This window comes from Plectrocnemia conspersa, unplaced genomic scaffold (assembly GCF_051122295.1).
Source record: "Plectrocnemia conspersa isolate PC_06_02 unplaced genomic scaffold, ASM5112229v1 ptg000013l, whole genome shotgun sequence".
Lineage (NCBI taxonomy): Eukaryota > Metazoa > Arthropoda > Insecta > Trichoptera > Polycentropodidae > Plectrocnemia > Plectrocnemia conspersa.
The window spans coordinates 29,280,802-29,308,660 of record NW_028277177.1 but is presented as its reverse complement, the minus strand read 5'-3'; the positions used below and the strand labels follow the sequence as shown (position 1 = coordinate 29,308,660).

At 30.4% G+C, this 27,859-nt stretch overlaps 5 protein-coding genes across 13 annotated transcripts; 3 read left to right on the top strand and 2 right to left on the bottom strand.

Annotated features, from left to right (window-relative positions):
• Positions 1-66: 66 nt before the first annotated feature.
• On the bottom strand, positions 67-5,236 carry Rad51D (Rad51 recombinase D). Of its 7 annotated transcripts, none has more exons than XM_088203063.1 (7): positions 3,321-5,236; positions 3,087-3,246; positions 2,619-2,952; positions 2,147-2,357; positions 1,902-2,079; positions 1,710-1,832; positions 67-282 (listed from the first exon to the last, which is right to left on the bottom strand). In XM_088203063.1, exons 3-7 carry the CDS (start codon positions 2,918-2,920, stop codon positions 92-94), a joined length of 1,005 nt encoding a protein of 334 aa, XP_088059189.1. In that variant the 5' UTR covers positions 2,921-2,952; positions 3,087-3,246; positions 3,321-5,236; the 3' UTR covers positions 67-91. The 7 variants fall into 7 exon arrangements, with proteins under 7 accessions (XP_088059189.1, XP_088059186.1, XP_088059188.1 ...); XM_088203060.1 differs by having other exon boundaries at positions 2,619-2,996; positions 3,087-3,146; positions 3,482-5,236; XM_088203062.1 differs by having other exon boundaries at positions 3,087-3,146; positions 3,482-3,539.
• Positions 5,009-6,157, top strand: LOC148227794 (solute carrier family 25 member 35-like). The gene is made up of 3 exons (XM_088203065.1): positions 5,009-5,247; positions 5,312-5,781; positions 5,839-6,157. The coding sequence occupies exons 1-3, from the start codon at positions 5,009-5,011 to the stop codon at positions 6,057-6,059; spliced, it is 930 nt and encodes a 309-aa protein (XP_088059191.1). The 3' UTR covers positions 6,060-6,157.
• A 2,703-nt stretch (positions 6,158-8,860) lies between these two features.
• LOC148227792 (solute carrier family 25 member 35-like) lies at positions 8,861-17,160 on the top strand. The gene is made up of 5 exons (XM_088203057.1): positions 8,861-9,002; positions 15,972-16,218; positions 16,286-16,536; positions 16,601-16,819; positions 16,880-17,160. The coding sequence occupies exons 2-5, from the start codon at positions 15,980-15,982 to the stop codon at positions 17,071-17,073; spliced, it is 903 nt and encodes a 300-aa protein (XP_088059183.1). The 5' UTR covers positions 8,861-9,002; positions 15,972-15,979; the 3' UTR covers positions 17,074-17,160.
• On the top strand, positions 8,864-14,116 carry LOC148227793 (solute carrier family 25 member 35-like). Its single transcript, XM_088203055.1, has 5 exons — positions 8,864-9,002; positions 11,968-12,209; positions 12,273-12,599; positions 12,718-12,860; positions 12,932-14,116. The coding sequence occupies exons 2-5, from the start codon at positions 11,971-11,973 to the stop codon at positions 13,126-13,128; spliced, it is 906 nt and encodes a 301-aa protein (XP_088059181.1). The 5' UTR covers positions 8,864-9,002; positions 11,968-11,970; the 3' UTR covers positions 13,129-14,116.
• On the bottom strand, positions 17,077-26,148 carry LOC148227791 (solute carrier family 2, facilitated glucose transporter member 5-like). Of its 3 annotated transcripts, none has more exons than XM_088203053.1 (11): positions 26,023-26,148; positions 23,772-23,938; positions 19,849-20,001; positions 19,623-19,783; positions 19,322-19,446; positions 19,108-19,248; positions 18,901-19,038; positions 18,414-18,826; positions 17,731-17,833; positions 17,321-17,489; positions 17,077-17,252 (listed from the first exon to the last, which is right to left on the bottom strand). In XM_088203053.1, exons 2-11 carry the CDS (start codon positions 23,847-23,849, stop codon positions 17,174-17,176), a joined length of 1,560 nt encoding a protein of 519 aa, XP_088059179.1. In that variant the 5' UTR covers positions 23,850-23,938; positions 26,023-26,148; the 3' UTR covers positions 17,077-17,173. The 3 variants fall into 3 exon arrangements, with proteins under 3 accessions (XP_088059179.1, XP_088059180.1, XP_088059178.1); XM_088203054.1 differs by lacking the exon at positions 26,023-26,148 and adding an exon at positions 25,445-25,938; XM_088203052.1 differs by lacking the exon at positions 26,023-26,148 and adding an exon at positions 25,779-25,926.
• Between the last annotated feature and the right edge of the window lie 1,711 nt (positions 26,149-27,859).

Sequence of the window (27,859 nt, the reverse complement as noted above, 5' to 3'; positions counted from 1 at the left end):
TTGACGATGAATAATATAAAATTGATATAAATCAACGCCATTGTTATATAATAATATAAACAGAAGAATGATATAAATGCTTTATTATAATTTAAACGAAACCATTCGGACCCAAAATTAATGATACATTTTTGGTTTGACAGTGATATGATTTTCTTATAGCAGCTTCTAAAGATCCATCAGGATTGATCTCCAAATTAATGTACAGTGATGGAATGTGTTGCCAAAATTTTCCTAACATCGGCAGTTTCTTCTCAATCCAAGATTGAGTATTATTTTCACCTAAAAATAAATATTAATTATATAATTTCATAATCAGTGTAGTAGTAATATAGATATTGAACATATGATCAAGTATAACAATCGATAATGACGTATTTTTAAAATTAAAGATAAGAATTCACAGTTACTACGTTATATTATAGTCAGATAATCCTCGTTAATGAAAATAATTAGTTTTCATATAAAAATGTGAATTTTTCATATCAAATGTATTATTTTTGGATTATTTTTTAAACTTAATTAGTTATATCATTTATATATCATTGAAAAATATAATTCGTGTGACAATTTTAACAATTTGTTATTAATAATTTTTCAATTAACTCAATATGCGCAATAAAAAATATTCTCACTGTAAATATATTCTTATGTAGTATTTTTGGAACATCGGGTTAAATTTTAGTGAATTCAAAGACAATTTAGCTGCACCTGGTCGAAGATGAAAGCGGATACCTCCTCGGTTAGTGCGAGTTTGGCTAAACTCTTGTTTATTTCAAGTTATAAGCAACGTTGTAATTCTATATCATGTTCTGGCAGAAGAAAATATATTCCTGATGGAAGTGAATTCAGTACGGCTGTGTCTGAGCTTATATACTCCTGAATTGTTATTTTTTGATAAAAATCTTATTAAACATATTGGCAGTTTAAAAGTGAGTAAGAACGGCAATGTTGTAATTCTATGGAATATAGGTCTGAGGATTCTGTATCTATGGTGGGGTTATACAACGGATTCCTTTGACATCGACCATTTGACTCTTTTCAGGTCCATTTTGCAAGTGCTTTCAAACCATTTAATGGATGTTTGTTGAGATACGTCGGCATTTCTATGAAAAAACTTTTCATTTCTTAGATCCAAATAAAGCAATATTGATTTTATAAGTTTTCATCAAGTCCTTGCAACAAATTTTTCCGCAACGATCATGAGTGGTCCCGACAATGTAAATATTATAAAAAATAAATATTTTGAGTGAGAAATATGTAAACATAGAACACATATATTTGCAAATGCAAAAAATATGGATTAAATTAAATAATTTTAAAAATTAATTTCATTAATTGTCTGGCCAACTTTTGCCTCCTCCTGGAAAAAGCTGAAATGACGTCCCTGCATGCTATTTATTAATACCTTCAACATCAGTCAAAGCACAAACTTGAGATTGTCAGAAAATGACAATATTGATTCACTTCCAGAAGATAATTGATTGCAAGAATTAAACGTATAGTTAAAAATGTTAATAAATACTCCCCCGGACTTGGTGCCTAGCAATTCAATTTATACTAACACGTGCATAATTTATTTTTAACTTCTCGGAAAAAGTGGAATGATGATAAAAAATCAATCTTATTTAATCTATCTTATTGAATTATTTAATATAAAATAACTACAATCAAAATTTAGTACAACTATAATATGTATTTTAACTTACATTCGATTTCATCAGTAGAGATTTCGTTCCAACGTGTATATAAATTTATGACTAAAATCGACATTTGAAACTTATCACTGATAAATCTTGCCACATTTACAAAATGATTCAATAATCCCAAACCTGAAATGATAAAGATACATAATATATAAAAAAAAATGTTAATTTGAACAATAAATATATTTAATTTACTTTCACTACTGCTCTCTCCTTGATGCTGCAACATCAAGCTTGGAAGTGAATCAATTATAATCACAGAAACAAATTTGCACAATTTTTCGTTTCGACGCAACTCATGAAATAGACAAATCAAGTCGTTCATATTATATATTTTAATTACTTTGATCCTTTGCATTATGAGTACCAATTCCTTAAAAAATAAAATAAATATATTAACACAAACAATTTTACGAGCATGCATAATAAATAATTCTTACTTCATCTTTAAATCCATTTTCTCTCAGTATTTCGTGTATTCGTGTTCCCGAAAAATCACCTTTTGCATCTACGTAGATCACATTATATTTTAAAATGCTAGCTACTTTGGAAGAAATTGTAAATGCTAACTGAGTCTTTCTCGAACCCGGTAATCCACATATTTCCGTAATTTTACCAATAGGTAGACCTCCCTCTAATACATCATCTAATCTGCAAACATTTTTTTTTAAAACATAATATTAAATTAAAAAATAAATATAAATTTAGGTGACCAGATTTTGAAAATTATCACTAAAAATAAAAAGGACATCTCGGAAATTTTTTTGAGTTAAAATATTGCTACAGAAACTCAAAAATAATGTTTTTTTTAGAAATTTTTATTAAATGTAATTTTAGAAATTTTTGTTCAAGAACGTCAAAGGGCTACATTTTTGAGGAGGGTGTTTGGTCACCTTATATAAATAAACTAACCTTTCAATACCAGTTTTTAAACATTTACTAAAATGTTTATTTTTATTTAAAAATTCATTTCCATTGTAAACCGATGCTTTATAATTATCAATAACAAATCTACGTAGATCCACAATGTCTAGGTACGATAATTTTGTGAGAGTGACTAAACGTTCCAAGTCTTCTTGTAAAAAATCCATGACGTCAAAAATGTTATTGTTTTTTAACACTCTCACTATATTTTCAGTTATTAGATGATGGTTAATAGACGATAAGACCGACATTTTCAAAATAAAAGGGTCTATATAAATCGTGAACTGCATATAATGTACATAATATACATGATGTACATAACCTGCAAATGTCAAAATCGCGTGTAGGCCGCCAGATAATTTCAATCTTGTCAATAAAAATATGTACAATTGATTAATTAAAATATATTATTTAACGAATTAATATTAAATTCTTTGTTAAAAAATAATACTTTACTTTATTTACATGTCAAATGTCAAATGTATTTGAATCAACACAAAGTGCGCCATTTTCTATCTATAATGTTACCATATACAAATAATTAATATGGAATTAAGATTTTGCATACTTCAAAATTAAATTTCATATATTTCATTTTATTTAAAAAGCTGTAATACTAAAAGAGGAGATGGATATATTTAATAAATAAAAAATATCAAATTTCGATAAAACAAATATTTTTAAATTTACCCATTAACTCTGTGATCGGAGAACCAAGGTAAATTATCACAAGATAGGTACATTTTTGTGAGTAATTAAAGCGAAATAGTAATCAAATATCTAACTATTATTTATACAACACGGTAGATAATAGCGTGTACTCGGGGATCAGATTTTTTTGCAATGCATACCCACGGAGCGCGTACAGTGCGATCTTTTCCCTTTCCGCACGTGTGGCCGCACGCTACTGGCAGGAGAGCAAAACTCAACAACTTTTTCATATTTATGTACATATGTATTTGTTTTACAGTTGTATTTTTAACTGAAATATTTTCGGAAGGACTGTACTTTTATTGCCTTTTAGTTCGAGAAATAAAAAGTATATTAATCAATAAATTATATTAATTTTAGTGTTAAGTTAAACAAAGATTTATAAATTGTACAAAAGCAAAATTTGTAATAACATTTAGATGATCAAATAATTCAGGAAAAAACAACAAGTATGAAGTACAATCTCTCATTCAAAATCAAGTTCCAACATCACATTTTTTTGTGGCTAATATAATATCTTCATCACCATCTGTTCTATTATTTGATTCTTGATTTATTTTCTGAGATTGTTCATTTGCAGTATGAAGTTCTTTTCTTAACTTGTAATTTGGAGCTAGAGATATTTGAAATTGTTTTTTTTTAATTCTGCACTGCGTTCGGTTAAAGAAGCAAAATTAATAAAATAATTTTCCATGTATTTTTTTATTTTTTTTTAAATTAAGATTTTATAAATTATAATTTTTATCAGCCACTTTATCCACTTTAGCCAATTTAAATCCAGAAGTAGGTTTTACATTTCTAGAAATATATGTTCGTTCTGACATCATCCTTCATTATAATCCCGATTTTTCCGCGTTAAACACCCTTCTATAATTTGGACTTCAAATGAGAGGAGGCCGACTTCAGACCAGCAAAGATCGCAGAAGCCGCCGCTTCTCTCTTCGCATCCACTGGTCCAACTTGACGTCTGGAATCCCGGGCGAACTAATTATGAAGAGCCCTGCAGCCTACTACACGAAATACACGTCCCAATTGTTGTGCAACAAATTAAATAACAACAATCTTTGTCTTAGCAAAATAAACCCACTGACCAGAAGGTCAGGACAGCAATATAATTAAATATGCAGAATACTGCATTTATGTTTTTTGCAAGCCTTATTTTGTCCTGTATTTTAAACTATTAGCATATAAACTTTGGTAGATCACAGTGCCGAAACTATATAGCGCAAGACCTTGTAACATAAATACATGTGGCATCATTATTATTACAAATAAATAAAAATAGCCAAAAATATGTATAGCTTGGCATGATTATATTATTTATAACATAATTTAAAAATAATGAAAAAGTATTCTCACGTCGCAATCAATTGAAACTATCATTAAGTTAAATATTGCAAAAATTGTGCTATACTTTCTTTACAAAATAAAAATTTAAATGTTTATAATTGATAATATAAATCATGCATATAATTACAAATAATTAAAATAAACTATTGAAAACTTTAAAAACCTCTGACTAATTTTGGCAATATAGCGTCATCACGCGATTGGCTACAAACAAGCCGCTATCGTTAATACTTTGCCATTTAGTGTGGCATGCCATTCCGGCGTGGCTGGTTCATTTTATATAAGATCATGTAGTTATATGCAAATTATACTATAAAATGGATTTTGCCCTGGGAGGAGCTGCAGCAATGGGCGCTGGATTTTTCAGCAATCCTTTAGATGTTGTAAAAACTAGGATGCAGCTACAAGGAGAACTCCAAGCCAGAGGAAAATACTCCATTCATTATAAAAATGTACCGCATGCTTTGTACACAATAGCTAAGACGGATGGAGTTCTAGCTCTTCAAAAAGGACTGGCGCCTGCCCTTGGATTTCAACTGGTTTGCAATAGCACGAGGTATTTTTAAATAAATCAACATTTATTTGGCCTTTATTTGCTTACAACATATGTTTTATTTTAGATTGGGGCTATATGAAATCGCTTGTTCTGGTTCTCTAACAAAAGATCAAGATGGTAGCACAAATACGTTAAAAAGTTTATTCTATGGATCTGCAGCCGGAATGCTCGGCGCTTTTATAGCTAGTCCATTTTATTTGATCAAGACTCAGCTCCAATCCAGCTCAAATGCTACAATAGCAGTTGGTTATCAATATAACTATTCTAGTAGTAGAGAAGCGGTGAAAACAATTTTCATGAAAGATGGATTCAGAGGCCTGTGGAGAGGGGTGGAAAGTGCTATTCCAAGGGCTGGAGTAGGAAGTGCAGTACAACTTACAATGTTTACTAGATGTAAAGATATTCTAAAGAAGCATAACATATTGACAAGCTATCCGTTATCTTCAGCATTCGTAGCTAGCAACATGAGTGGAGTGGCTTTAGCTGTTTTCATGTGCCCATTTGACGTTATCTCGACTCGTCTTTATAATCAAGGTAAATATTAGTTACAATACAACTTTGTTTTTGTCATAATATTAATTTATATTGCAGAAGTCGACTCAAACGGTAAAGGTCGATATTACAAAGGAGTGATAGATTGCGGTTACAAAATAATCAAAGTGGAGGGATTCTTTGGAGTATATAAAGGAGTGGGTCCGTTTTATTTGAGAGTAGCGCCTCATACAGTGCTGTGTTTGACATTTTGGGAACATTTGAAAAGAATTTTTAATGATAAAAATGTGTTAGTTGCCGCTAAAGAGATGCCTAGGTGACGACGTGTATTTTTATTTTAAACAGTGATAAAACATCGAATTCGTCTGTGAAATGTACATGTGATATTTTATATTAAATGTGAATGGATTGTGAAAAAGGAAATATTTTATTTGTTGTGAATTAGTGTTGCGTGTTTTAAATACTCCATGGCTGCTTCCTGCTCTAGTCACAGTTCTATAAGTGTTAGCATTGGTAAATATAGATCAGAAAATGGTAATCACGCGCGACGCCAGTGATTTTCAACGTTGAATATTACGCTTTAAATATTATATGATGAATTTGTTTGAGAAATTATAAAAAAACGAACGTCCTATATGTACATATATCACTCGTGCAGTGGGCTTAAATTCATACAACCAGTGGCAAGATAGCTCTTATTTCCAGAAACATCTGAGATGAACTCATGTTCTAGTTCTTGCAGTAGTCAGAATCATGTGCTTTTCCATTATGTCACTTCGAGTTAACTGAAATATGTATTACCATAAGAAGATAAAAACATTCTAGAATCGGGTCATACACATATGAATTACACAGTAAGAAAAACACATCTTCGTCAAATAATTTATATTCGTTTTGTTAAAAAAAAACTCCTAAATACGTGATTGAATAAAAACAACTTGATTAAAGTTTGAGGTATTATAATAAAATCTCGGTAACTCCAGCTTCTAGGTTTATTGATGAGCTTTATAGACTCGTAAAATAATTTGTTATCTCTACGAGCTAGCTGCGTCTAAGGTGAAGATCGATATTATCGGTATGTTGACTAACCGTTTACTATAAAAGTTATCTAATAAATGCTTTTGGAACAAAGGATTCTTTCCTATTAATAACATTTAAATTTGTCTTTTTGTCTAAAAATAAAAATGAAGCCAGGAACGTCATTTAGGGGAAGGGGTAAGTTAATAAAACTTGTTCTTTACTTAATTAACGCTTTCATATCTAAATTAGCAGCTGTTTTTAATAAGTTCGGTGGCAATTTAAAAAGAGATGATCATATATCCGGTTAATTTCATTTTGTGGTAATCCTTTGGATAAGAGTTTCTATTTTTCCTTTATAATATAATTTAAATTAAATCATTAAGAAAATTATGATGTTTATACATATGAAAAAATAGTAGAAATACAAAATCCTAAATAATCTAAATTTTAGTTTTAATTTTTATGTAGAGACTAGTCAACGAAATTAAGTTTTTTAACGAGTGCGTACTCTGCTTTTATATAATAATATCGAACAGGAAAATAGTCGAGGATAGCCGAAGCGCCCATGACCTAAATATCAGTTGACCTAAATATACTTATAACTAGTTCTTTCTTAGTTAGCAACTTGCTTTGCCACCTTTTCAGCGTTCATGCATAAATTTAAATTTGATATAATTTGTGATGTGCTCGCAAAGCGCATAATTACAATAAAATATTGATAAAAACTGTTATTTTTAAAGCTGCGCGGTTTTAGATTTTTATGTATACTATACATATATTTTCTTTTTGAGAAATAATTAATTCCCTTTAACAAAAAAAATCTTCGTTGTTGTACATTTTAAAACGTATAAAAATGACTTTATTTACGTTTTAATTGTCATATTTACAGTAAAAAACACACATTGTTAACACGGCATGTCCACTCGGTGTACATCACAGGAAAACAATGGTTAAAGAAAAACAAAAATGTCTAGGCGTTTTCTGTACTGTTTCAGTATTAATTTCATTGTATTAATATTTAATTTTTAGGTTTATCAGTTTTCAAGTTTCACTAATAATAAAATGTGTATTGATAACAAGCATGAAAGAAGAACATGATTGGCTCTTCCCTTAAAAACAAGCATATGTACATATTTAAAAACAAATTTGCCATACTAATTAAGTTAAACTAAATTACTATGGCAAATTTTATGACAACTTTAACTAAAAATAGGTAAAAACTAAATTTCTGCGCAAAAACTAATTATTTAGCAAAACATTGTTACATTGACGGTTCGTATTAGATCCTTCTTACGCAGTTTTGCTTATCTAAACTTTTATATTATTTTCAATCTGCTAACGTATATAGATGTTATTCTTATTCTGTGAGTTTCAATCAAATGTATTTTATTCTGCAAATTAAACAATTGTTTAAATTTAGCTGGTATGAAATTTGAAAAACTTACAGTCAAGCATTATTTCTATATATTATAAAATAAAAAGTTTTTGATATTATAATTTTTTTTTCAAAAACATTAAGAATTTCTATAATAGTGTATAAAGATCGGCGAATCAGACTTGGTAGTTGGACTAGATTTAACGTGAGGTGAAAGGTGGCTGCTTCTTTGAATGCGAATTCGAATGAACTCTCATCTATCCCAAGCCGGAAACTTACTCCGAAATTTAGTGTACATATACTTTTTTAAGATAGAAAAAATGTTCGTTTTTTACTTTTAAACCTCGGACTAATGCAACGATATAGAGAGCCGAATTATACTGTTGTCTGTTATTTTTCCTATATGAATGCTTTTTTTTTAAGCGGCTGGAAATTTAGCAATGCAGTCAGTAGTTCACTTGTAATTTGCGTATATTCTAGACACACTTTCTACACTTGTCTCGGTCCATTTTAGCTATTTATTAAAATGGCCCTAATCCGTTAAAATTTCTGATTATTACGCGCGCTAGCTTAATAAATACACTTTCTGCAAGTCGCAAATACAATTTTTTTTACTAAATTTTATCATAGAAATTTACAAATACTATATTGTGCAATATAAAATAAATGCATAATTGATTATTTACTTATATTATTTTTCGCATGGCAACATTGCGTCCCACTGACGTGAGATTTGAAGGGCAATGTCGCGGAGTAGACGGTAGTAGTGATCGACGATCGGGGGCCGATCGGCCGTCCCTGTTGTGACGGAAACGAGGGACTACGCCCTCGGCCCCCCGCTCTCTCCCCGCCCAGACGCAATTTTAAGGTTAGATCGATCGGTTTATATCGATCAGCTGATCGATGACATTTAGCCTTGATCCATTTACGTCAACAATCTATTATTTTTTCAAAACATTCACATCCTCATGCTCATACGTGACACGTGTTTTATTTCCATTCTTGTATATAAATAGTATATAAATTGAGTACGAGATTAGATCGTTCGTAATGTGTGGTTAAATGATAAATATTAACATAATATATTAATACTAGTGTGTGCACGTTATGTAATTAATGGTTAAACAATCAGAAGTTATTACCATGTTTTTGACTAAAATTATTTGCTAAAGAGTATTATATTTTATGGCTTTTAACAAAAATATCGCTATTTCGATCTTAACTCTGTTAGTCGCAATTCAAGCAGAACAAAGTTGTTCTCAATTTATCAGATAGTTACGCATTTTATTTCAATTATTATTCGCTTAAAAATAAATAAATAAAAAACAAATCTGTTCAATTGTAGTCGTTTATTTAATAACATACAGTAAACCCCCCCCCCCCCAATAACATGGTAAATTGTGGACATTTCGGTGCGTATAGTTGGGGGACTAGAAAAAACTAATACAATTTTTTGCAATACGTATATGCGAATCAGGCGCGTGTGGTGAAAAATCTTCCCTTTGGCTCGCTCACACAAAAAGTAACGGGCACCCAAATAGCACGCCCCCAATTTACCGTGTTATTGGGGGTTCTACTGTAGTTCGGTGGTGCCCCTTAGTGTTCTAACCATATTTTATTTGGAACCTTTTTTTTTATTGCTTGTTAAGAGAAATGCATTAAAACATTAAAAAAATGGGATTGCTACATTTATATCATACAAAAATTGAATTTTACTTTAGTTTATATTCAATGCGGATACGCTGCATTTTTCGTGGAAACAAAATCAAAGCATTTCGTCAACTGTTGCTCGAAACCACCTTTTTTCTTAATTTTATTTATATTGAGTTTCAAGATATTTAATTTCTTTGTACCCAAATAGCACGTTCCCAATTTATCGTGTTATTGGGGGTTTACTATATTAGCTTACAATAATAAAATTTAAAAAATTTAATTTTTTTTTAGTTAAAAATACTTAGAATAATATTTTTAATCTTATTTTATGTACTACACAATAAAATTGGAGAAACTTAAACAGTGATATTATTTATATGAATATTTTTTACTTTCTATTCATAAAAAACGATTCAGACCATTAAATAGACCTTCCCTTACAAATTAAAGAAGGGTAATTTTACACCAAGACAGCGCTCGCCCTCATGTATCCAAATAGACTAATCAATGAGTTTTCTTAGGAACTCCTTTCTCACCCGCCGTATTCTTCAGACATTGCTCCTAACGACTACATAATAAAAAAATAGGTATATTATCTAGGATGAGAAATATGTTAAGTAAATATACAAAAAAAATATTCTATGATAGTATTATATCGCCCCACTCTTAAGTATTTTGCAACAATATTATATATGCTTAATAAATTAGATTAGAAGGTGTTGCAAAAATGACAAAATAGGGCAATGAGAGTAGTTTTAAATAAAAATACATTTACTAGTTGTAGAAATATGATTGAAAAATAGGATTGTTTGGATATTGTTGTTTTAGAATTTATATATATAATATGTAAAAGTTAGAAAATAATAAGAAATAAAGATCTACATTGATTTAATACTAGAGTACGGCCAGGGAAATATTGTACCGAGGTGTTAATGCGCAAAAATAAAATAAATAAAAATCTAGTGGATTTCCCCAATTGAATAAAGAAACACCTTTGTGCGTTAAGAAAAAAATATATATTCTGTTTATGTTTTATAAACGGTGTCCCAAAATTAATGCGACCAGGAAATGTCTGATGCAGTAATTGAATTGTTTCACGGGCTGTATGGCATATGGCACCGTCTTGTCTCAGGAATTAGAAAATACAAAATGAGATACATACGTTTTTTCGGATATGTGCAAAGTCAAGAAAAATAAGGTTTAAAAAATTTTTAGAGGAAAAAAATAAATTTGTAAAATATAGTTCGTGCTTTCAGGGAGTGGAAGCGTGTTGTTGGGGATAAATCGCAGGAGTTCTCGGGAATAGTGCTCACAGGGAGCGTGTTATTCGGGAGTCGACTGTATATTGGAGTATTCTTAAATATACATATATGTGTATATTGATAATCTATGATCAGCATTTTGTACAATAATAGCAGGACCAAATCCGTTTATGCTATTTTATGGAAGACTGACGGATCTGACAAGATCATAGAATCAGATACATTTTTTATAGGAATAGTAGAGTATTTGCTTCAGTGGAAAATAACATTTTTTATTATGTAATATATCAGTATTTATATAGTAATCCTAAAAAGCTCGGCAACTAAACAGTTGATTGAGTTTTAATAATGAAACATTAACTTTGCAACATATATTAATACAAGTTTGTGCATGTTATGTAAATAATGGGTAAAAATCAGAAGTTATCAAGATGTGTGTGACTAAAATGTATGTGAGAATGTTGTATTTAGATCTCTTGATACTGTTATCCCAGCCAATTTTTATAAACCGAAATACCAGTATTGACCTAATAGAAATACCGCTATTTTCGTATTAATAATTCATTCTATTTTTTATGCACAAATGACAGCAAATTCAAATATTGCGTTAATTTTGGGACACTTTTAGATTCCAAAAAGGTAGACTCCATACAACATGCAATCTCGACTTTAATTAGTGTATCTGCTAAATATTGTTTACTAACCACCAACCAAACAAAAAGTAAACAGCTGTGTGTAATCATTTTAATATTTATTCTCCACTTTATTCTTATTAAATGTCGTATATTTAAATATAAATAAAAAAATGTATTTTGTGTCATCCAAAGCCTTTAATTAATTGTGATTAACAAAGATCTATTATGCACCAAAGTACAAACCGTTCCCCATAAAATATGTATGTTTTATTTCTTCCTTCAGAAAATGGATTACTTAATAGGTGGTTTATCCGGAATAGGCGCCGGCTTCTTTAGTAATCCGTTTGACGTCGTTAAAACTCGTATGCAATTGCAAGGCGAATTGAAAGCTCGCGGACAACACGCAATCCATTACAGAAACGTGATTCATGCATCGTATACAATAATTAAGACTGACGGACTCTTGGCGCTGCAGAAAGGCCTCGTACCTGCCTTATGGTTTCAGTTAGTCGTAAACGGAACTAGGTACGTCTTCGCATTCGATAAAATCAAGATTTCATAGTATTAAGTATTTATATAATTGTTCAGATTAGGTATATATCAAACTGCGGATAATTACGGATTGATAAGGAATAAAAACGGAAGCAGTAACGTTCCAAGAAGTATATTCTTCGGAGCGGTTGCTGGGGCAGCTGGAGCTTTAGTCGGTAGTCCGTTTTTATTGATCAAAACCCAATTGATGTCGTATTCGCACGTCAGCATAGCCGTGGGATATCAGCACGGTCACGATAGCGCTTTCAAGGCTTTGTTAAATATTTATAAGAAGAACGGAATCAAAGGGTTGTGGAGAGGATCGGCTAGTACAATGTTGAGGAACTCGATTGGGTCCTCGTCGCAGATTGTCACGTTCAGCAGGTAGCAAAAATATGTTAAATCTTATCCACTGAAATTAGAAATTGACATTAGCATGCTCCTGTGTCTAATTAATAAACAATATAAATAACATTTTTTCATTACATAACTTATATTATAGAGCTAAAGAAATACTCAGAGAGAAGGAAATGCTTGTCGACCACCCTTACACTTTAGTATTTGTCGCTAGTATGCTCGGTGGCTTTGTGAAAGCCGTAATTATGACTCCCATGGATTTGATCGTCACTAGATTATATAACCAAGGTTCAATTCGATCTTATCTTACTTTATAATAACATAAATCTTATTGTATAATTAATAAATCTTCATTATAGGTGTCGATCAAAACGGACGAGGTCTCTATTACAACGGTTTAACTGATTGCGCTTGGAAAATATATAGAGCCGAAGGATTGCTAGCGTTCTATAAAGGCTTCGGTCCATCTTACTTGCGACAGGGCCCCCACTCTATGCTTTTGCTTGTTTTTTGGGACATGCTCAAAGATCTGCAGACAAGACTAACGAATAAATAGTAGACGTTTTGTAGTACTTAAAATTTTAATACTTTTATATAATGTGACTGTCTAGATGCAATTTTATTAGCGATATTATATACAACGAACGGAGTGAAGAGTATTATGCGTACAAAATGTAGTGTTACGAAATAATGTATACTTAGTAGAATGCTTTTGTGATATCTGAGCACTTATTTTGTAATTTTATTTATATGTAGTATTAAACCTTCTAGATAGCATACGTTGATGCAATACTAATTAATTCAAAAGAATCTGTATCATTCTATATTCTTAGGCATTGGAATGAGCATTGAAATGTAATCTATTTAAGTACCTCATGGTTACTTGACTGATTTTACAAAATTTTAGCAAATGTTGATTCCGTCCACATTTTTATAACTTATACTAGATTTTATATGCATGCAGTGTCTAAAAATTGAGATATATATAATTCAATCTGAATGAATCATTTATAGTATTAAAAATATATAGATAAGTATGTGCTTAGAAATATGTATGTGAATTGTTAAAAATAATATTTATTCTATTCAGTGCCATCAAATGCCAAATATGCAAATTGTTGATAACTTCTGATTTAATTGTTAATTATTTATTATTGAAATAGTGCAATATTATTTATTACTAAATAATCAGCGTAACCAAATATTTATGTTAAATTAATGTTATTTATATAATTAAATATTCAAGTACAAAAAAAAGTACTTAATGATTACTTATTTAATCAAATAATTTATTTCATTAATCATACATTTTTTTCATTAAAAATTTTGTTCCTACGTGTAATAATTCTATAGTCAAAAATTGTTTATCAAATAATGCAATAAAATAGAATAATTCAATCATTATTATTTATTAAATTGTATTCTTAGATCTAATAATTTTATAGTTACCGATTCACTGTATTTATCAAATATTAAGTAAATATTTGTATTTTTATTTCTTTAAGCAATTTTACTATGCAAATAAATTATTTCATCAATTACAATTTCGTTATTTCAATCATAACTTATGTTTTAAAAATATTTTACTAAACGAACTAGTATAACATCAAACCATGTCAACAATGATTTGTATTATTCAAATAAAAAACATATTTGTTTTATATTTTTATATTTTTTCCCCCAAACAAATAAATTTGCTGATCGTTTAATCCTATTGATCAAAATTTGGTTTTAAATTAATTTTGACCAATACTCTCGCATCAGAAGTCCATAGTTATATTGGTAAGGATAGCTATTATATTTTTTAAATATGGTGTAATATCAAGGTAGACAAACTATGGAGTAATATGCGAGATGCGAAGTCTGTACAGGCGGCCCTCGACTTTCGCACATAATTGGTTCCTGAAAATGTGTGCGAATGTTGAATGTACGAAAGTCGAGGGAAGTAAAAAAAATTGAAACTGTGTGTATTTTAAAATATTTATTTATCAAGTAAATATAAGATGTTTATTAAGAGGCGTTTAAGTGGAGTTTGCGGGTGTTTCCTTTGAAAAGTTATCAAGAGCTAACTGTTTTCCACTATTCTTTTTCTTTTCTTCATATAGTATTTTATAACATGCTATGTTTTCATTGATCGCCCCACGCACTTGAAATATGCGTTCTCCATTGGGATCACAATCTTCCATAATATTTAAAAATTTGTCAAGGTGCGTGAAGGCTTCATTCATATTTTCCATTGTTAAAGAGTTTTCCAAAATAAACCTGTCTCATCTACATTAAATATTTGACTAGAGGAATATTCTCCATCTTTAATAATTTTCGATAATTAGGAAATAAATTCTTTTGCTGCATCTTTATCCTTATCAGCCGATTCTCCAGTAAATTTAATATTATGAAAAGAATACCTCATTTTAAAATTGTAAAACCAACCGTTACTTGCTTGAAAATCCGTGTTAAAATATTTTTTTAATCTATCCTTCCAATCTTTGTGTAAACTAATAGCTTTTGCTTGAATAATTGAAATACTCAGAGGGACATCTTTTTGATGTTGGTCATCGTTGGTCACGTTTTTTATTATACATATTATTAAAGATTGTGGAAATATTTCTTTATTTTCCACAATTTAGAACGTATTCTTTAATTATATTTTTATTTTGCAAAATTGAATATATCGTAGACCTGTTTGTATCGTACGAACGTCTGATTGAAGCAAAAGATTCACCGCTATCAGAACGTTTTTTAAAAAAAAAATTAAATTTAAAAAAATTGTTTTTTTCTTAAATGTGCGAAATAGCGAATTGTACGAAAGTCGAACGTTCGAAAGTCGAGGGCCGCCTGTACTTCTATTGAGAGATGAGTTGGCTTAGTTTGTATTTGGTACTTGACCTAATAAAAATTCTAAAACTACAATTATTTTTAGAGCTAGAAAACAACCGCTGGTAAGCCTAAATTTGGTGCCAGCGACAGCGAGCCCATAAGCAACTTTTACTATTAAAAATTACAAACTGTTAAATTTGTTCCTAAATTCTTTGTATTACGCACATTAAAAAAACGTATATAATATATTTATCTAAGCTATTTTAATCATAGATATTTATTCAATTTTGTTTCTAGAAAATATTTAGTCACTATTTTTTATATTATTAAAGTACAATAATTTATTGATTATACAATTATACTAAACGAATAAATTAAATCATTGGAACACACATGACGTCTGTAATTTTTTTTTATTTCTATCATAAATATTTTCTTATAATAGGTATTAATTTTATACTCAAAACACTCTTAGTCTTACTCGAGTATTCATATATATTATTTTATAGCATCGAATTGATCATTTCATTGGACTCAAAACATGTTTTTATTATCACAAACCCCAATTTAATACAATTTTAGTCACAAAGATGGATTTTTTGATCGGAGGAGGAGCCGCCATGTGCGCTTGCATATTCACAAATCCCTTAGAAGTCGTCAAAACCAGGATGCAGCTCCAAGGTGAACTAGAAGCTCGCGGAAAATATGCAGTACACTATCGTAACGTTCCACATGGTCTTTGGGCCATCGCTCGAAACGACGGAATCAAGGCTTTGCAAAAAGGATTGGTACCGGCCCTTTGGTTTCAGCTATTCCTGAATGGATTTCGGTAAATATTCTTCAATTTATAATAATAATTATTTAATAACAAAAATATAAAAATGTTTTGTATTCAGATTAGGAACATATCAGATAGCTGATAATTTTGGTTTGGTCAGAAATTCAAAGAATGAGACGCTGTTACTTCCATGTCTGTTCTTTGGAGGTCTCGGCGGAGTGTTGGGAGCTACTTCCGGTAGTCCTTTTTATTTGATCAAGACTCAGATGCAAGCGCAAGCTGCTTCGCAAATAGCCGTCGGTTATCAGCATAAACACACAACGATGAATAAAGCTTTGGTGGAGATATACAAAAGCGATGGAGTTAAAGGTATTACTTTTAATAAAATAAAACATAATAGTATTATTAATATTTTTTTTATTAATCATTCTAGGTTTATATAGAGGCGTAGTAGCATCCGTACCTAGAGGAGCTGTCGGATCAGCGTCTCAACTAGCAACTTTCAGTTATTCCAAAGAGTACCTGATTAAGCATGATATATTGAATGACTCTCCACTTTTGAGATCGTTTGTTGCGGCAAATATAGGTGGAATTGTGATGACTTTGTGTATGACTCCGTTCGATGTCGTTGCGACAAGATTATACAACCAAGGTATATAATAACTATTTGAGATATATTTTCTAATAATTACACCGTTAAAATTGTCTATAGGTGTTGATGCAAAAGGTAGCGGATTGTTATACAATGGATTGTTTGATTGCTTTAAAAAGATATCAAAGAAGGAAGGAATTCTCGGATTTTATAAAGGATTCGGACCGTCTTACTTACGGCTAGGTCCTCACACTGTTCTTGTACTAGTATTTTGGGATATATTGAAGGATGTCAGGGATTATTTAGTGAAATAAGTATTTGTGATATTAGAGAATGTGTTTTTTATTTTGTAAAAAAAGTTTATTTTCTATAGTATAAAACGTTACAATATTAAAAAATTAAGTAACTCGTCTTTTAATTACGTATCCTTCTATTTTGACACATTAAAGCGACTTCACTAGCAGTCTTGCCTCTAGTTTCAGGTAAATTAAAGCTAAAAGTATTTATTTAAATATTAATGACTAAATCATGGTAAATAATAATTCTCTAAAATATACTCACTACACAAAAGTGCACAATAACGCAGTCGACGTAGCAAACAATAAGAACGAATAAGCTCCAATGCTCTCTTGCAATAGTGGAAATGTGAGACTCACTAACAAATTTCCTCCCCAGTTACAAAGTGAACCTAACGACATAGCTGCTGGTCTTGGTCCGACTTCGAAAAGCTCTAAAATAGACCATTATAATAACTTCTTTAATACAAACGTTGTGGAAATAAGTTAAGAAAATATGTAAATTATGACACAATCATATTAATTGATATGGAGCGGGTACGAATTCCTCAATGTCTCCTTTCAGATATCATAATGGAACACTACGCAGTTTTTAAGAACTAAATAGATCGTTTTGATAGCTTAAGTGAAGTTGTCGAAGAAAATTTACTTCTATACCTAATACTTTAGACTTACCTGAACCGATAATGTAAGGAATGGGTCCCAAACCGAGGCCATAGAATAACACGTACAACAAAACAGCTGCTATGCATAGTTTCGGCATCCATTCAACCATATCCTAAATAACCAACAATACAAATTAGCATCATCATTATATACAATATATCAAACGATGTAAAGAATTTACAGCGTAAGAAGATAATCTTTATTATGAATCTATTAATTTGGATAAAAGTCGGTATAATGTATTAACTTTCTTTCAACGAACGAATTCTATGAATTTCAGTCATAGTAGAGACTACCAATAAACGTTCTATTTACAAATAGTTTCGAAGGCATAAAAGCATTTTTTGTTGAGAAGAAGCGTCTCATTATCTCACATTTCAAAGCAAAATAAAGGACCATGGATTTTGGAGCGGCACTAATCACTCGGGTATAAAAAACGACTACCCGTGTTGCTCAAGTGTACAAATTGTTTCATTTTAAGTTTTTTTTCAAATTTCATTTGAGATAGTATAAATTAATATTTAATCAATTACTTGAATATACATATATTTGAAAATCATAGGAATAGTTGATTGAGAACGCATTATAAGAGCCCTATGGTTCGTTTTATAAACAAAAACAATTTGATATATTCAGTGACAACATCCAGACCTTCTTACGCTGTATGCCAGAATAATTACAATTAGACTTACAATCACTTTAATAGTAATGCACAACATCACAAGACAGACAGTCGATAACCCCATGGATGTTATAGCGAGCATTCTCCTACTGCAGTATGCCATCAGAGGAATGGCTAACACCGCCATAGTGCAGTTAATGATGCCAGCTCCCAAAGTTCCCAGTTGAGCCTCCCACGGTGTCAGATTGGCTTTGAGGAATATAGAGTTCGAATAGTAAAACACGGCATTGATTCCGGACGTCTGTTGGCCGGCTTGCATTAAGCAAACCAAAGCGAGAGCAATACGGAGATTCGAACTGCCTATCACTCGTTTCAAACTCCACAGGGTATCGGTGTCACTGTCGACGTCGTTCCCTTCGGCTTGCAAGTCTGATATGTCATGGCTTAGAGAGCTCATTGGCTTATTTCGAATACGGCATAAAGCTTTAAAAAAACAATATACATTAAAGGAAAAACCATCTCTGAAAAAAGTCGAGTAGAAAATTTAAAAGAAATACCTTTAATAGCACCGTCATAGTCTGATCTGACTGCTAATAAATATTTAGGACTTTCAGGCAGTATGAACAAAAACGGTGTGAAAATAATAACCAGTATTCCAAAAAATGCTAGTAGATAATGCCATCGTTCGGATGTTCCTGAAAATATAATATTGAACTGTAAATCATATCAGATGCACTATTTCATATAAAAAATATCTATCTAACCTAAAATCATATCGAGTCCCATGATCTGTCCAACTAAAACGCCGAACGTAACTCCCAACGGACACATCACTCCCATAGAACCTCTCAGATTGATCGGTGAGATTTCCATCAGATACATAGGCACAATGCTCGTAGTCAAACCTAAAAGCATAATAATGAGATTCATTAAGACTCGTCAGAGTAATATTTTGATATATAATATGAATTTGTTCACCTCCGGAAAGTCCCACTAGAATACGTCCAATGAATAAAAGCTCAACAGAATTACTAGGAAATGAGCCGATGAAACATATTGCGCCAATTAAAGAAAGCAAGTTTGTTATTATAATACCGCCTTTCCTAAGAATAATACATAATTCAATTAAAAAAGTATTAATCTAATCATTAATATTGATATGTTATTACAGTAGACCCCCCAATAACGTGGTAAATTGGGGATGTGCTATTTAGGTGTCCGTTACTTTATGTGTGAGAGAGCCAAAGGGAGGATATCTCACCACACAATAGTATATTACCTTCCAACATTATCTGCTACTAATGCTCCAAGACATGATCCTGTTACTCCACCGACGACGAAGATAGACACGACAAAAGACCAGAAGAGATTTAATCCAAAGGGGTTCAATTCAGTATCGTAGCGTGTTTGGAAGCTTTCATTGCAAAATTGTTTGATAATCTATAAATAATATATATTTTAGAACACAATTAAAATATATCTAAATTTATTAATACAAGAAATACCTCAGCTGGAGTGTTTATCACTCCAATGTTATAGCCAACTGGGAGTGATGATCCGAACGTCGTCGATATACCAGCGATTATCAAAATATAGGTCCACCTGTTATTAGTGGAAGATTCACTTGGCTCTTCTTCCATTTTCTTGAGTTCCTCATTCTATAAATATTATACATTGATAATAATGAAACATCTCGCTGTTTCAAATCAATTTTTCTAATCAGGTTCAAAGATTCCATCATTAGAACCTAGATCATTTTTATACACCTAAGAACAAAACTGAAATGTTTCAAGAATGAAGTTTATTTTTAAGTTATATTTTTTTTGAAGAAGTCATACAAAATACTACATACATTTTGGGATCTACTAATATAAATATATTTTATAGTACTATCGTACCCATTGAAAAATAAACACAAAAGTAATGTCAGTTAAAAATATTCTGGAAAAACATGTCCTTAAAGATTTTTATTGGTATTACTTGAAAAATATCTTTAGATGATTTTGCAGTTTTTTTATATCATACCAGATTTTCAAAACCTTATGGTAACTCTTGAGAGAATATAAGATATAAGAATATAATCTTTGGAAACCCAGATAATATTATCACTTAACCGACGGGTCAGGTAGTTTCTACCATTACGTTGGCTGATGAGAATCCACGGGACAGGTAAAAATATACGTTTTTTGACCTCTGATGTTTAACAACATGTTCTGTAGTATCTACCCGCAAAAACTAAAGCTTATTGTGCTACCATATATGGAATGAATGTTTATCTGTATAAAAAAAATATTACGACTTTATTTTTTCCCTTAAATATAGATCTTTAATATACAGTAGACCCCCCAATAACACGGTAAATTGGGGACGGCCTGTTTGGATGCCCGTTACCACACGCATAGATATCTGTTTGGATATCTCACCACACGCGTCTGATTCGTACGTACGTATTGTAAAAAATTGTATGAGTATTTTCTAGTCCCTTAACTATACGCGCCCAAATTAACGTGTTATTGGGGGGTCTACTGTACATACAAATGGAGATCATAAATGACACCTTAATTGTTTTTATTACATGTCTTAAAAGCACATGCAAAAAGAACGAAAACAAAACCAAATGCTCGTTGTCAAATTCAAAGGAATGTGTTGCACAACTTCCACTCCGCCTATTTGTACCTAGACCTTCATTCCATAGAAATTACATCATTACCAATTCTACTGATTTTTTAATATCTAAAAGTAATACTTAATAATACTTATTAACCATACACGGTATAGAATATTATATGATACATAAAAATAGTTATAGATAACTCTATTATAGAAATAGTTGAAAGTATAAAATATTTAGGAGTAATTGTAGATAAAAAAATTAATTTTAAGAACATTGTAATTATATAATAAAAAATATGGTACAAAAAGAGGTATATTAATTTAGGATAAGAAATGTGGTAAATATAAATATAATACAAAAAAAATCTACGATAGTATTATATTGCACCACTACAATTATTGTGCAATAATATTATATATGCTTAATAAATTAATTAAGATGATGTTGCAAAAAATATAAAATAAGGCAATGAGAGTAGTTTAAAATAAAATAGTTTTACTAGTTGTAAAAGTATGATTGAAAGATTGGAATGGTTGGATATTCAAGAAATATTGAAGATGAATGTTTTAGTATTTATATATAAGTTAGAAAATAATATGTTACTGGAGTACTAAGATAAAAAAAATAGATGTACAGTCCGTCCAAGATATGAACGCTCATCGTCACAGCATTGGTGAGAAAATATAATATGAAATTTCAAGTGCAATTAAGTTTTACTTTTTTAATTTAATTTGTCGAGGAAAGTGTAAAATATCACTTTCTTACTTTTATTGTTTATGTATATACATAATTAACTCAAAAACATGAGAGCAGTTTTGGTATCACTCTCCAGGTTGAATATCTGTTCTATATAATATTTTTTTAAATACCAATAGAATATTACAGGAATTGTTTTATTGATTACAAAATACCACAACATGACAATAATTTATAATAAAAATATAACACATTATAATTTTTAATTCAATTTCCGACATATAGTCACCCTACCCTTAAAATAGCCCTGATTTAGTATTAGTAATGTTCTCCTATCGGTGTAAACAAATTCGCAGTAAACTGTATATGTATGCATGCATGCGTACACGCACCCTTATTTCTAACACAACGATGACGAGCACTAACATCTTGGATGGACTATACATATATTTAATACTAGAAATAGAGATAATTTAAGGATAGATGGGTATAAGTAAACATATATGGCCAGGGGAATATTGTATAATATTCCTAGGATAACCTACAAAAATAAAATGTGGCAGGTTTCCTCAATGGAATAAAGAAACACCTTCACGTTTTAAGAAAGAAAAAAATATATTGTTTATATTTATATTATGATTATATTTGTTTAGTGTATAAATAATTATCTATATTAGCTTAATAAATTAATAAAATTAACCCTAAATTGACATATTTTGAAATGATTTTCGATTTAAATTAAATTTAATAATAATCAAATGTGAATATTTTTATTCGTTTAAATTTTATTAAGTGTGTAAATAAATAATTAGTTTATTTTTAAAACAGTGTAAAATGGCTAGGCTGTACTTACAAAGCTTCTAATTATGATAATAACTTTTGTTTTTTAAACCACATAGCTAAAAATAACAATAATTTAACCAAAAGATAATTATATTAACAAGAATTAATATGTCGCAGTAGCAAGCCACACAACTCAACCAATTCACAATAGTTTTACAATAGTTATCAAATAGTAAAAGGAGCTAAGGTCACTTCGTCGCATTAACCGACAATTTGAGATAAGATTAGGGTTAATATGGCAAGCTCGTCACATTCTATTGATTTATCAGCTACAAAATAGGGCAACGACATTAATGATCGATAGTAGATAAATATTTTTATATATGTATATATTAAAAAATAAAATTCATGTATTTTATCTATGTTTATTTACTTCTAATGTATACGAATATCACAGTTATAACGTCGATTAAAAAAGGCAGGACGGAACAAAACGAGAAAATAAACCAAAACCAGCCGCAGTTCCAAGAGTCCAATATGAAATAAGTGAGAATGACAGAAGCCATTCCGTGAGATCCAGTTGCTATTTAGCGGGTCAAGGAAATCGTCTTTAAGCATATAATAACATAAATAAAATGTGTGTTATTTAAATAAATTAACGATAATATTTTTATTGTACATTATGGAATTTATGTCACGTTAATAAATATATTTATGCATATTTTGTTATGTAAACTATAAGATATTTTTATGAACTCAAAACTGATTATAGTATACTTTGATTACATTTAGTTGCTACAAAAATTCAATAACCAAATATATTGCTAAATTTAATTTTGCCAAAATCATCAAAAGTAATTTTGACTACGTAAACACAATTAATCTTTTAAAATTGTGATAATGTTGGTTAGTAATTATAATTAACTTTTAAATAAATACAAATAATTATATGCCATAAACATTCTCAAAATACATATTTTATTAAGCACAACATTTTATATATGTAAATATAAATATTCATAATTAGTAGCTTTAGTAAAAAGGATACAAATGAGAGCTGTAGTCGGCGAAAACATAGTTATGCCAGTTAGAAATGTTATAAGCTCAATGAGGATTAGTGTAATCGAAGCGCTGTAGCCTCCAATCAACCTGAAATTGAAGTGAATTCTTCGTTAAGTCTTTCCGAAAGTTAAACAACATGTACAAGTAAACTTAAATTATATAAACAATAAAAACAACACAGAAGATTTTCAGTTCAATTCCATAAGCATATAAGCAAACACCGTTAGACACAAGCAATTACAGAAAATATTTTATCGAGTTAATTATACGTACTTCTTCTGATATGATGCTAAATGTTCCTGGTGGAATTCCGTTGGCAAACAATGCCTTGCACTCTGCTCGCTCTCCCATAGTAGCGTGATCAAAATGCACAAGTGAGCGATCAATGTTAAAAAACGAGCGGGAATTAGCTGACTGTTCATTCCACGATCGACTCAATTCTGTAACGATAATAAAAAAAAATTTCGAATCATGTAATCTACATAGGATATTGTGTTTACATTTTTTTATAATATACTATTTTATCAATGTTAGATACTAGTACCGGCGGACATGGAATGATTGTGCTCATTCAATTCAATGAAATAGTTTCGCATATTTAGTTTAAATACAATTTTTGAAATGATTCGTTTAAAAAATGGTATGAATTTACGCTAGGGATATTTAAATGTTCTTGGATAGTATGAATTTAGTTCCATGAAAATTGCTTAAATTGACAGAATCATAGCACGTTAGAAACAAGTTTGAGTAGAAAAATAAATAATAAAAAAGATGATAACAAAGCAAGAAAAATACATATTCTTATGGTTTTATGGAAGCTAAAATAATTTTGTTTATGTAGAAGACAAAGACAGTATTCAATAAAATTTGTCTCATGCTGAAATCTTTTCAAGAATGTTAGTATTAGAAAGCTTAAAACATTTCTTTAGATCTTGTGATAATTTTAATCGTACTAAATAATTCGATGTATTCAAAACTACTGAAAAAATAACTACAAATTGCAACAACTACAAATAAACGCAACAAAAATATTGTTTTTTAAATATTTGGAGACAAGCATCCCCGGCCACAAGTTCACATTAACTCTACAAAGCCAATTGACATTATATAGTTAATTAAAATAAGACATTTTTAATTTTGGTCAATATCAAATTAATTCCGAGCTGGCTACTAAATTCTTATTAGTAAAATTCCGACTCGTAAGGGTTAATTGCAGCTTAACCAGCCGTTCCACTTCAATCGTCAGATTTTAGGCCAGCCCAGCCGTTGACTTTAAGTCACCGGGATCTTTTTTTCAACAGATTTATACGATTGGTGATAGATATATTTATGTGATTAAGATGCGATTTATTTATATATTTTTATTTCAATTATTGTACATTTAATATTTATTTTAGATTATCTCAATATTTATTTTGGAAAGATTTATCTCTCATATATTTATTTATTTTTACTCCTGTTAAACATTAATTAAATTTTAAAAATACGAAAAACTGCATAATATTCAAAATATCTTACGCCGATAACACTACTTAGGTTAATTTCCTACAATAAGCATAATTTTATTCTCTGCTTCTGCTTTCAAAAAATATGGGCATCGTCGTTTTCATAGTTCTAAACCTTAGAGATATCGTTTACAACAAATAAAATGTACAAATTTGAAAAAAAAAATATATTTATTTCCGGTAGTACCAGTATTTTATTTTGTAATACCGGTAGTATCGAAAATCGATGTTTGCCCCAATACCGGTATTACCAGTATTGCAAACCCTAATACCTAGCATTAGAATTGCACAATAATAGAGTTAATTAAATTTTGCTGAAAAAAAAATTAAGGTTAGATAATCATACATTATTTTTTATAATACTACAAGTACTGCATTATTGTGTTCATGAATTTAATACGCTACTTTAATAATAATAAAAAAATGTAATCAAACACTTACAAGCGATTGATTGGCCAACAGTCCACCGAAACTTGAATAGATTCAATTAAATAGTTACTGTTATGTCAAATTGAGCTCGTTAATCGAAAGAATCACTTCACTACTAACATGATTTTTTATTAATTGTTTAGGACCACTCTTTCTAGTACAAGTTTATTGAGTCAGTAAAGATAGTGAGTCATACTTGATAACAACTGAGGCATGGTTATAAAAATAGTGCAATAAAAAATATTTTTATACATTGTAACGCTTCAGATATAGACTGCATTGAATAGTTCCCTAATAAATACGGATACGAACTAAATGGCGTTTTGCCAGTTTTGTTTTGGGTTACCTTGGAGATGAGTGTCTTGTTCAATGGAGCGTGTAAATATATGCACACGTTTTATAACCATGACATAGCTAGTTTAAACAAAATAATTGACGTAATCGCGACTTTACCGTTACTCAGAAACTAATGTTTGACAAGTCTTTGTCTTGATGCACAAGTGTGTGAAAGTTAATTTTTTTTACTTTTTTAACTTGAATTTCTGAATGAAAGACGACTCGAAATTAACAGATAAATATTTAAAACTAACCTTAGCCGCTCTCAGACGACTGGAAGTCGGCTAACGGACGCACAAAGCGTATTCAAGGATCGCCGCCAAGTCAACTAAAAGTGTACGGAAATACAAACACAAGTAGCTGTCACTGATGTTGCCAGTGTGGAAATATATTTAAATCAAAAATGACTTAGAGCAAAATAATCTGACCAGCTTTTACAAATGCTGGAAATGTATTGTAAAAATACAATTGCATTGTGAAAGATATTTAAATTTAAAATAAATATTTAATACTTCTTAGCTGTAAGGGAGAAAATTATCAATAAATTATCGTTTTAAATAAATATATATACATATGTATATAGCCCCCACAGTAACTTAGTTCTTTTTGAAGTAGCATAACTCATTTTATTATGAATCCAGCTCAAGATTTATTTATTTATTAAAATACCACCATCACAATGGTCGAAAACAGACGTAAATAACATGCCATTGTCCTATATACATATACCAAAACAGGCTTTAAGATTATTTGTTTGAATTTATCCTGGAAACAAATCCTTGCAATATTATTATGGTTGCTAACATACCAAATAACACTGAATAACACGCGATGACTCTAATAAACGATTAATTGCGATTGTTAAGCAATACTTTAAGAATAAACACGCGCACGGCAATAAAAACTAAGTTTTAAATTGTAAAACGTATATATGTAACCAAACGTTGTCGGCCTCTTTCGTGGCCGTTAGAACAGCGGAAGATTAATAACCATTGATTTTTTAGTGTGGCGCCGATATTCTTAACGAGGACAATTTAAATAAACAATATATATTAAAAAAATGTTCCATAAAACGAATTATTTGTGTATTACTGTTAGACAGGTGAGGTGCGAACAAGCATTGGTCAGAGCGGTGAACAGCTTATGAATAATGATTCTCTGCAACGAATCCTCTTTCGAAGATATATATCTGTTTTCCGAAGCTTTACCTTACATAAATGCACAAATAATTTGTTTTATGGAACAAAGAATTTATTTTAATGCACATATCTCTCAAAATAATTCCCTGTTGAATTAGGTGACCAGACGTCCTCCTCAAAAATCTTGTACTCTTGCTACAAGCGTGCTTGAGCGTCTGTAGGATAATTTTGCACAAGTATTTCGCCTACAGACACTTACAAAATGTACAAACAGACTGTACAAAAGGATTGATCATGAATGTTTGTCAAGTTTGCAGTTACGTGTGTGCCCACCTATAAAAAAAATTGAAAAAAAAATGTTTTGAGCTATCGTAACTCTTCAAAAAATTTTCAGATATGGCCTTTGAATAAAATTTTCGAAATTACCTTTTTTTAGCTCTCGCGGCAATCTGTCCTTCTTTATCCTTCTCGGACAAAGATTTCCGAGATGGATTTTAAACAAAAATTTCCATGACCTTTTTATTGTTAGTGTCCTTTGATACTTTCAAAATCTGGTCACTTTCTGTTAAATAGCACCCATTCTTAAAAAATACCAATATCGTTGCGAAACGTTCATTTGCTGTTCAAACCTAAACCTAACCTGAACAAATTAACACTAACCCCATTATTAAATTCGTTTAGGTTGTTTGGATTTGAACAGCAAAAGGACGTTACACAACTGGCAAATTTGATTGTGACGCTGTGATAATAAACACGTAGCAAAATATCTTTAAGATGCCGAGATTTATTTATTACAAATCGAAATCCAGTACTTTTTGTGTGCCACTTAATTACCAGCGCTTCCCCTCCCTAGTATTGATTGAAGTACCATATGAAAGAACAGGAGTATTAGACTACTCTCCAATAAGCACAGCTATCCGATTTTTTTAACCATTTGTTGGATAGTATTGAT